Source organism: Lycorma delicatula, chromosome 8, assembly GCF_047948215.1.
Source record: "Lycorma delicatula isolate Av1 chromosome 8, ASM4794821v1, whole genome shotgun sequence".
Classification (NCBI taxonomy): Eukaryota; Metazoa; Arthropoda; class Insecta; order Hemiptera; family Fulgoridae; genus Lycorma; species Lycorma delicatula.
The window spans coordinates 125,248,544-125,260,586 of NC_134462.1; the positions used below are offsets into that span (position 1 = coordinate 125,248,544).

Below are 12,043 nucleotides of genomic sequence, written 5' to 3' on the forward strand. Positions count from 1 at the left end.
GAACTCCTCATACAGAAAACCCCGGCGTGAGGAAGTAGTACTCTGTCGATTGCGGATAGGACACACGAGAGTCACACACGAGTACCTGTTTACAAGAGGACAACCACCTCTATGCGCAAGATGCAACTGCCGCGTGACTGTGCGCCACATACTCGTGGACTGCATATGTTATGCGGCATTGCGTCGTAAATTTAAAATTCCTAGTAACATCCGTGGTATCTTGCGTGACGATAAGCAGGTTTTAAACCGCATGTTTATATTTTTACGTAGTATAGGGCTAATGCAAAAAATTTAATAACTATGTATTCTTTAGTAATTGTATGTATTGTCCTATGTATTGTTTTGTTATCCGAGTAGGGAGCCTTTTACACTCCCTATCGGATTTTTTTGTTTTTTTTTTGTATGTTTTTTAAATTCGTCTGTGATATTAGTTATAAGATTTTTGTGATATTAGTTTTAAGTTTTATCTCCTTTTTTAGTTTTAAGTTTTATTTATTTTTAATGTGATAGTTTTTAACATAGCTTTAAGTTTTATTTATTTTTAATGTGATAGTTTTTAACATAGCTTTAAGTTTTATTTATTTTTAATGTGATAGTTTTTAACAGAGTTTTAAGTTACATATTAGTGTTTTTGTTATCCGAGAATGGGCCTTTTACACCCATTCCGGATTTTGTTTCTGTGATAGTAGTTTTAAGTTTTAATTTTATCTAAAAACCTAAAATTATTTTTATTTATTTATTTATGTATTTATTTATCTATTTATTTATTTTCCGGGCGATGATAACGTTCAACCGTTTTTCGCCCTTAAAAAAAAAAAAAAAAAAAAAAAAAAAAAAATAATTATTTTCCCTAAACCTATGGGCAGGTATTGTTAATGATTGTCTAACAGATATTAACCATCTAAATGGAAAAATTACCTCAACCATTTGAATCTTGCACATTTGTTGGAAGACCTACTTTTGGAAGTAAGAATACATATTTGGTTAATCAAGATGGCACATTTCAGTTGGTTGGTAACAGATCACCTGCATGAAACATTTCCTAAAACATGTTTAGGTCGCGATGGGTCAGAATTGTTATGCCCGACTTAAACCCTCTTGGCTTTTACCTTTGCTGTCATTTAAAAAATATTGTTTATTCTATTTCAGTCCTCAGTATTGAAGAACTAAATCTGAGAATCCACAATGGATTTATTCAAATAAGGAATGTTCTAGAAATCTTTGAGCGGTAAGACTGTCTTTCAGAACAAGAGTAAACTTGTATAATTTTTAATGGTAGTTTCTTTGAACCTGTTTTGATTGACTTTTAAAATAATCATAATAATTACTGCTATTTAAAAAATAATAATTAATTATCTAAAAATAATCTTAAATATTGTTGTTTTGTAAATTAAATTGTTGATTATCTCAGGTAATTAATTGTATTTTACAACATTTATCTTGAAAAAATTAATACATAATTTGAAAAAAAACAAATAGTATTAACAATATTAATAATAAATCAAAATGATTAATAGTAAATCAATTAATAGCATAATAAATCAAGTACCTGATATGAGAGGAGATGAAATCTGGCAAAAATTATGTCACATTTTCTGTTGTATGTTGGCTATTTATCAATCAATTTACAAAACTGAAGTGTCACTTTGTTCACAATAAAATGCTTAACATTTTTGCAAATAAAACGTAATTCAATAAAACTGAGGATAACTGATTGATGAGGATCTGAAATGTGTGAATGAGTTTATTGTAATTTTTATTTAATAGGCAACATTGTATAAATGTGTGTACCATGTGTGATTTTTCAATCCATTCTTGAAATATACATTTTTCATTAGTAAACACAAAATGGCAAATAGAAGGAAAATAAAGGAGAAATCAAAATTTTACATAAGACTTTTTTGTTTATTTTGATATGTATAGTCCAAAAATGAATAGCCCATCATTTTAAATACCCCTGTATGTACAAGATACATTTTTTAAGTAAGTACAATTTTGATATACGTCCACTGCAGCATGGCTGTTGTTAGTTTTTACTTACAGTTTCCTTTGTGTTTTTAAAATGTTTATGAATATATACAGTGCCGCTGATTGTGAAATATGTACTGCTATTTGTTTCTTAAATGCAAGAGGTACAAAAGCGGCCAAAATTCATTGACAGATAAGCGAAGTGTATGGGGATAATGCTATGTCTGATGGAATGATGTCTGATAAACATACATGATCTGGCATGGAGTGGGTGACAATCTGTTTAACCTGATGCAGAGTTTAAAGAAAATTTGTCAAAACATCAACCTAAATCCTAATCTGAAACATCAACCTGATCATAATTTGATCGAAAAATTGCAAAATCTGTTAATTTTTTAATAGACTAAAGCTTATTAAAAATAATAGCCAGTCTTTGTAATGTGATGCTTTAAATTAGACTTAACTCCTACAGGTGTGAACTGGCAAACAAATTTATTGTAGAGTTCACATTTTGATTTTTATAAGACCATTTTTTCCAACAACTTTATCATTTGTAGGATTGAAAGGACTTCAGCAGATTTGCCTTTAATATTAAATTCAAATTTATCTGTAACATAACTTGCAACTTCTGCTTTTTCAAAGATCCCTAAAAAGTTATATCCAAATGTAAAACTTAAAAATTATATGACTTTTGCATATTTTCACTTTTTGTTGTTAAAGTCTAACTATTTTTCAAAATGTATTCTTGGTTTATCTTTTAACAAACTCTACAGTTTAGAATTCCATTTTTAATTAAATATTGTTGTTTGCCATTTAAAATGCTTACTACATACTGTATATGTGTTTAATATGTTTTACGGGATACTCTTAAATGATTATTTAGATAAAACAGACTTAACATTATTGAATAATGAAATAATACAAAAGAAAAATAAATATGAATATTGTACAATTGTTAACGTCTTTGTAGCCATTTTTACCATGGCTAATGATTAAATAACTAAAAATGTCTATCAGTATAACAGCGTTTGTTTCAACAAGTCCAAAGAGTTACACTTACAAACAACTACAGGTAAGTCTGTCATAAAGATAAAAAAGTTTTCTTTGAACTACTAAAATACACAAGTATTAAATATGAATATCATGTGAAAGATGGTTGAAAGAGAAACTGAAAGGGTAAGTTAACACCTAATAACCAGAGATGTTAAGACTAAAACTCTTCTAAGTAACCAGATCATAAAGAAATTTCAGTTCCAATGTGATAAGAGAATGATATTTGAAAAGAATGGTTGAACAACGGAAGGTACACTGCTTTGGAGTATAAGATGATTCTTAATGTGTACTTAGTTTGTTAATTTCTGTTTTAAAAGACAAAATTCTTTTAAAATTATGGTAATATAGAATCTATTTTGAATTCCAGGCATGAGCTTCCCAGCATCTGAATAAATAACATTTTATATTTTAGCTTTTAGAATAGGTAGATATAAAAATGTTTTAAGTACAGAGACAATGTCATATATACAGTAACTTTGACATTTAGAGTAAATAGAGAGACAAAGATTGTCATGTGAAAAATAACTAATTCTGAATTCTAGGTGTGAGCTTCCCAGTGCTGAATAAGTTTAAACCATGTGGACACTATAAGGCAATTAATTTTTAATGAGCTTTTAATTTATCAAAAATTCTAATAGATATTTGCAATTTTCTAATCTCTTTGGTTATTAAAATTAAAAATAAGCAGTTGTAATATAGGTTGATGTTCATATTAAGGTACAATTTGAAAGGATTTTTGATGATGATACGTTTAGGTAGACAAGATTTTTTTTTTAATTTAAAAAAGTGCAATCAATACACACCACCATAATACTACTTGTGTATAATGTATTCTATCTTAATACTTTAGATTTCCTTTATAGTTCCTTTACGATAATAAGTATCTGAATTTACAGAAAAGGTTAATGTTTTATACTGCATACATTTTCATGACTTAACATATTATAGCCTAGTCAACGTTTAAACGCAGAATTTTCATTAGGCTATGAAGACAATACCACTCTGCATTAAGGTAACGTTGATAAATCAACATAAATATAAAACAATACTAAAATTAGAACGTTATACAATAAAAACAAGCAAAGACAACAGGAATCAAAATAATGAGATACTGTACAGTATATAGAACTGAAATAAAGAGCATCCTGGCAGCAGTTTAAAAAACAACTAGAAATATTGGTAGAAACAGAAAACCCTTGTTTACAATTTGTGCATCTATTAATGATCTAGTATATCTGAAGGAATTGACAACACCAAAAAGAAAAGCGATTGCAATTATCTAACAAAGAGGCTAAACACACACAGACATATTTGGTGAGTTAACTTTTCCATTAAGATGAAATGTTGATTCAACATAATAAAGTCGTCATCTTCATGCTGCAATATTTTGATTGCAATGTTGGTAGGCTTCAAAGACTGCAGTTGTAAACAGTATGGATACATGTGAAGCGTTTCCTTAAAACATTCTACTGTCATCACTGGCATTACAAGTTCATGACTGGCCTTTCTAACAGATTATTTTTTAGACAACACACGAAAGACTACTTGACAGTCCTTTTCTTGAGATATCACTGACCATCCCCTACTCTTCCCTTTATACAGACAAGGTAATTTCCAACTGATTATGCCATAAATGAATGTTATTCGCAGTTGGATGATCACAATTAAACTTTCAACAGAATGCATATTGAACTATAACTACAGATTTACAGTTAGCTAATGGCAAAACATAGAAGGCTTTCTGTTACAGAATCACCATCTTTGTTAGTGGTGCTGTCAAGAGAAAAGATAGGGATTACTATGGCCATGTGTCCAACTAAAACTGTCCTTTTTGCTCTTTCATTCTTAACACTCTACACCTCACCCAAGAGCTTTTACAAAAAATTAAAACCCCAGATATTCTTTTTTATACACCCATTATTTTTAAAAATATAACCAAAGAATGAAAAAAAATGTGATTGTGTACATATTAATAGAAACAACATGATATTGGCTAGTGTACAATTTTTAATTAGCTAAAACTAAAAATTTCATCAAGTTTCTAAATAATGTGTTAAAAAAAATTGATGAATGATGTGATTAGATATTATTGGAAATTGAAACCTGACTTTACACAGTAACCACCTCAGCTACTAGTGTGGTCTTCTGTGGAATTCCTCTATGGGAAACTGAGTCCTTGGGCAGTTTTATAAGCACTGAGAATCTCCACCACTGAGTTTCAATAAAGAAGTGACTCCCCTGCCAACTACTAGATGATATCATGATGTTATAGATAAATTCAGGGCAGCAGTTGACTCAATTACTATGGTACCCATTCAAGGAAGAAGGAGCAGGAAAGAAACCACATAGGAATCCCTCAAACTGGAGTAGATTATCTAGTCTAAGATCCTTGCTGTTAAAAGAGGCATTTATGAAAATTTTTAAATATTTTGTTTAATTTTTTTTTTAGAAAAAATAACCAAAAAAATGTTTTAATTAATAAAAATTACTAAAATTACACCAATCGCAAATGTTGAGATTACTGTAATTACATTCTAACTGTAGAGTTGGATTAACTTAACAACTTTCTATCAGTTAAAATTACATCACAGTGAGGGAATTTGAATTTGTTCCCTGCTTGCTTTGATAAACACAACATTGCACATGCTAGATAAATAAAGCACAACTAACAAATAGCCACCAACTCTTGGCACCTAATTGAACGATTATGGTATGGTATACATAGTTCCTGTTCCATATTGTACAACACATATATCTAGCTTTTGTTAGAGTATCCATCAACCTCTTAGAGTGACCAACCACTAATAGGAGATTACACTTATTAGCAATCTTAAATGAAAATAAAATAAAATATACCACTTATTAAAGCAATTTTCGTGGCTCAAATTATTATAAAATGGTTTTAAAATGTTCACCCTACACGATTTTGTTAAGAAAAATAAAATTGAGAATTCTGATGATCCTGAAATGATGATGATAAATAATACTGCCTGAGATTATGAGCCTGAAATGATGATTAATACCTTAATTATATTAAGTACAAGTACTTATAAATAATTTTTACTAAAATAATAAATAATTTTTCTTTCTGCAAACAAAGGAGAAAAAAAACCATACAAAAACACTGTGTAAAGATACTAAATAGATGGCTGGCTATTAGTTAGTTATGCTTTAGTTACCTAGCATGTGAAATGTGTTTATCAAAGTAAGTAGATAACTAATTCACAAATTCTCTCACATTGATGTAATTTTAATCAATATAGAGTTGTTAAGAAATTAATCCAATTCTACAGTTAGAATGCAATTACCGCAATGACTGATTCAAAAAGGACTTCACAAATTTAAAAGTATATAAAAATTTATTCAGATAACTTACAGATTCAGTTGAGGTCTAATTTCATAGCAAAACACATCAATTTTGACTCACGTAGTTCATTAGTACTGAATTCGGCCACCAGCACTGTCACCAGTGTTTTTAAAAATGGATACATTTACTGGTGTGGAACGTGTTTGCTGTGTGTTTTAGTTTCACAATTTGCAGTCAGAAATTGCAGTTCAATGTAATTTTCATAAAGAGTATGGTAGGAAGCCTCCTAGTAGGCGTACAATTTACTCTTGACACCAAACCTTTATTTGTGACAGGTTGTTCTGTTAACATACAAAATCTCCAGGACACACAAGTATCTCTGAAGCTGCAGTGGAACAACTCAGAGAATGCTTTATACCTAAGAAACCCAACTCGACATGCATTCCACAAACAACTGTTTGGGGTATATTACGTGAACAATTACAGTTGAAACCATACAAACTAACTATGGTTCAACTATTACATATGATGACAAACTTGCTTGGCTGCTGTTATGTGTGGAAATAATGGATGGAATTGCAGAAAACACATTTTTAGACAATGTAATTTTTAGTGATGAGTCAACATTTCACATCAGTGGCAAGGTACCCAAAACTACCGAATATTGGTCAATGTTTTTTGTTCACTAAGCAAATAAAGACCGTATGGCCTATTCTTCTTCCATGAGGCAACTGTAAATGGTACTGTTTATTAAGACATGCTTCAAAATTTTCTAATTCCTCAGTTAGACAATGATGACCAAGATGAACACCATTACTACAGCAAGACAAGACACCACCTCACAACCACCTAGAAGTCCGAGATTTCTTGAAACTCAAATCCCAGATAAGTGAATTGGTCGTAAAGGTCCAAATGGATGGCCACCTCACTCTCCAGATTTGACCCTGCTAGATTTTTTCTTGTGGGTTTCATTAAACATGGGGTTCATATATCATCTTTACCTGCTCATCTTGTTGAGCTAAAAATTCAAATTAATGTCGCAACCGGAGAGGTAATGCTCAACTTGCTGTTTACAGTGGCTACAGCTGGCTGCAGTTCGCTCTGCTTCACTACAGTTCAGGTGGGATATATGTTGCATTACAAATGGAAGCCATATCTAACCAAGATGAATGTTACATGATAACATGACGTGTTTTCTATGAAATGGGACTTCATCCAAATCTATAAATTATCTCAATAAATTTCTATGTTTTTAAATTTTATGAAGTCCTTTTTGAATCGCCCATTATAAAGAAAAAACAATAACAACAGTGGATTTAGTGAACAATTCCCCCCAAAAAAAGAAAGGTATTATGCTTAAAAATAAAAGAATAGAATAATCATTAAAATAACAATAAAACATTAAACAGAATTTCTCTCACCTCTTTCCAGCTAATTCTACAGCTTTATTAAGAACAACTTGAATGTCGATTGGAGGAAAATTCTGTAAAAATAAAAATGAATAAAAATTAAAGACAATCAAACATACAATCAGGAGAGCAACTTAAAACCAAACCAAGCCTGCTTAAACTACAGTTATTTGAGTGTCATACCGTTTATTGCTGTCTCCGTTATTAAAAGTGCCACTATTGGTTGTGTATGTTATTACTCTCATCTATTTTGTCAGTAGTAAACCTTTCATGCTTCAGTGCTGTTTCTTTCTTGTTGTTTTTCTAAAATGCCTTATTCAATCGAGGAAACGTTTGCTGTAATGGAAGCTTCATGCATTCTGGTTCTTTTCAATTAACACATAAAATATTCACAGAAAAATATCAGAGCGCTAGTATCCTAGCAGAATAGCATACAAGATCTGGTTAAAAAATGATATAGAATAGGATCAGTTTCAAGAAATGCAAAATGAAAGACAACCATCCATTAGGACTCCAAAGCCCATAGCCATTCTCAAAGAAAAATTTCTGTTTGAAAAAATCTGCACACAAGTTATTACAACATAGTGGTGTAAAATACTCATCTGTCATAAGATTACAATTTAAATTTGAAACTTTATTATATAACAACTATGCAACAACTTAAGAGAACTGACAAATTAAAATGATCTTAATTATTGCATCTGGCTTCTCAAAAACATCATTAATAGAAAGACAGACCCAGTGCTGTATATTTCATGTTAGATAAGTAGTGGTTTCATTTATCTGGCATGTTTATTCGAACAACACCAGATATAACAATGACTGAAAATTTTCACCAAATGTTTGAGCATCCACTTTACAATGAGAGAATTGAAGTATAGTGTGCCATTTCTGGTTATCATATAGGAGAGGGGAAAATTTTTCAATCAGACTATCAATACAGCAGAATACTATAAAATTTTTTAAGAATTCTACACTTAGTTAAGACTGTAATAAGGATATTGCTTCTTCCAGCAAGGCAGATTCATTACCATGCACATTCATGTAGCTTTTACAGAACAAACTCAAAGCAGAGGGCAATGGTCACTCTATTCCCAGATTTGTCAAGCAGCTGATGATGTGAGTAAATCGCAAAAGCACTCCTGCATATATAGTGGAATAAGGTAAGTCATCCTACTTTATTTATTCTATACTTTGGTTAATCTAATAGAATAAATATATTTGTATGTAGTACACAGGAATATGATTCTTAAAGAACTGATTTTAAAATATATATAATATATTGTGAAATAATGTATTATTTGTGAAAATTTAGAAACCTCAACTGATGCATAGTGAGGATGAATTTCTGAACCAATAACTGGTTACTTATTACCTTTGATGACTTGTTACTATATATTATCCCCTCCACCATATATTAAGAGTGCCAACACTGTTTCAGATAACCCGGTAGAACTTCTGTGCATCTGAGTGTTTATGCCAACACAACTTTCACAAGTAATAGCAATAACTGATTAATATAAAGATTTGATTACTCAAGCAATAATTCTCAGAATACTTAAAAAAAAAATTCAAAATATCATTATCACATGGTAAAGTTACATACTTAAGACAAATGCAAACAAACACGTGCACACCCAATAACAAAAAAAAATCAACTAATATAAAAATTACAAATCTTCAAAAATCAATGATCACATGATAAAGTTACATACTTCAGACAAATGGAAGTGCACACACATTCATTCACTCACTCACTCACTTGATCACATTTAATGTTAGATAATACAAAATGACTGATTCTAAGAATACTTTTCTAAAACAAAATAAATAAAAATGATAGATATGAAAGATCACTGACACGTAGAAAAGAGAACTCTCAATTTAAATATATGTATATATATATATATATATATATATATATAAGAGATAACAAATTAATAATTATTAATTAATCAAAAATAGTTAGAACTGTTAACATAGAGGAAAAGGAGCCAGCTTTTCATAGGTAAGTGAACTCAATTTAAGTTAAACTTCGTTTAATATGATAGGATGAGATTAGGATGATGTGTAAATGAAGGATAGTCTTGTACAGACTCAGGCTGATCATTCCTGAGAAGTGTAGTTCATTGAATCCCAACCACCAAGTATACTGGTGTCTAGTAATCAAATCCATGATAAAGTAATAAAAGTAACTAGCTTTTAATAGGATTTGAACCTCAGAACCTTTGACTTTGAAAATCAGCTGTTAAATATCTGATTTGCAACAAGTTAATCACTAGACCATCCAGGTTGGCTATTAAGAGTAAATGAAAAATGTAATAATTACTACAATATTGTAGTAATTATGGCAAAACAATAATCGTCTTTTTTTTATGTCTCTAAAGTCAATTTTATTTGAAACATACTCAGTATACATATATTCAGTATTTTTCTAACATAAGTCAATAACATTTTTCACTTATACTGGGATCAAAAATAATAAATAGAAAAATACTGAAAGGAAAAGTATAGCATCAGTTGCAATTCACCATAAACTATTAAATCCATTGAAAACTGAACATCAACAAAGTCAATTATTATCAAAAATCATTAATGACCTCCAATATATCTTGACTCAATAAAATTAATGAAATTTCTAAAAATCCCAGATTGTTCTACAAAATCTACAGAAATTCCTGCGTTAACATTATTCAGGGCATAATCTGTACACATTAATGTAAAACCTCTATTTAGCAACATACTATTAAAAAAAATTATGATTATTCTTCTGTAAGCAAGGTAATATGACTTTCAGAACAGGGCTTTTGGCTTAGCAGAACAATTTTGTTGTAGTAAATTTACTATTTCAGATAAAAATAAAAATAGCTCATGACCCTAGTTGTTGATAACAATAAATAAAGGAAAAACTATATTGCATTTTTATAATAAAAAACCAACCTGAACAACCCAAGTACAAAATTATAAAGTAAATGAAGTGACACTTACCTTATTTTTGTATTCCTAAAGCACTTTCACGGGATCCTGCATCATCAGTTGTATATAAAAAATATTTATATAAAATTACATATCAAACACAAAATTTTTAAATTAAAATTACAACCATACATACAAAAAACATATGAAGTCAATTACATAACTAAATACTCAGTAATGTAACATTGGCTGGCCAGGTTACACAGTATAAATTTTCTATTTATTTTATGTTTAAACTTTTTAATTATGACATCATATTTATATATATGTAGTTATTTTATTTTATTGATTTCATATGTTTTTGTATATATAATTGTAATTTTAATAATTTAATCTCTTAACTTTAATTTAAAAATTTTTGTTTGATATGTAATTTTATATAAATATATCTTATATACAACTGATGATGCAGAATCCCATGAAAGTGCTTTAGGAATAAAAAAAAAATTGGTTAAGTGTTATTTCATTTACTTAGTAACTCTGTACTTGAGTTGTTCAAGCTGGTTTTGATTATAAAAATACAATATATTTGGTAGGAATATGGGTCTTTCAAGTATTGACTTTAGAAAAATCATTTAAATAAATAAATAAATATATATATATACAGTTAATTATAGAAAACTTATTCAGCCACTCCACAAAGTACTGAATTAAAGACAAGTGCTGTATTAACATGTAGATAGCATGTTAAAGGAAATTTTAATATAATGGTTTAAATTTAATTTTTTTTTTTTTAATTGACTGAACAAATATTTGTTCTATAAATTTTAATGTATCATGTTATCTATTGTGTAAATGCAAAACAGTAAAATTTATAAAAAAAAAAAAAAAAATTACTGAAGATAGGCTTATGCCCAAAAGCGCTTTAATGAAAAAAAGTAAGGTAAGAATATTCTTTAATTCTGTACTTTGTGGAGTGGCTGAATAAGTTTTATATTATATAATTAGCTAGATTTTATGTACAGAAGAGATATGGACTAAAAAAAAAAATTAATTTAAATATATATATATATATATATATATATATATATATATATATATATATATATATATATATATATATATATATATATATATATTAATTCCAGTAATGGACGCAAAATATACATATACATTCGTAATTAAAAATCTCATAACAGAAAACAATTTAGAATAAAATGACAAATTATTAGAAGAATATAATTTAATGTAGTTATAAAATTCAATTCCAAATGAAGATCCACGATACCCCGAAAAGCCATTATTGGAAATTAATATGCTAAGTTTAACTTATCTATTACTGTGTTTTGATGGTTTATATTTCAAATAATGTATATATTTTTTCCACTTA

The 12,043-nt window shown here is 29.0% G+C and overlaps 2 protein-coding genes across 5 annotated transcripts in view; one reads left to right on the forward strand and one right to left on the reverse strand.

Moving 5' to 3' along the window:
- Positions 1–12,043, reverse strand: part of LOC142328641 (TBC1 domain family member 13) — a 92,903-nt gene that overhangs the window by 41,535 nt on the left and 39,325 nt on the right. For all 3 annotated transcript variants that reach the window (XM_075372508.1, XM_075372509.1, XM_075372507.1), the window contains exon 10: positions 7,750–7,811. In XM_075372508.1, the coding sequence (XP_075228623.1) occupies positions 7,750–7,811 (62 nt within the window). The remainder of the gene's footprint in view (positions 1–7,749; positions 7,812–12,043) is intronic.
- Cyp305a1 (Cytochrome P450 305a1) overlaps positions 9,728–12,043 on the forward strand; it is an 82,206-nt gene continuing 79,890 nt past the window's right edge. The window contains exon 1 of one of the 2 annotated variants that reach the window (XM_075372502.1): positions 9,728–9,745. The gene's annotated coding sequence lies outside the window, so the exon portion shown is untranslated. The remainder of the gene's footprint in view (positions 9,746–12,043) is intronic. The other variant, XM_075372506.1, reaches the window with a different exon arrangement.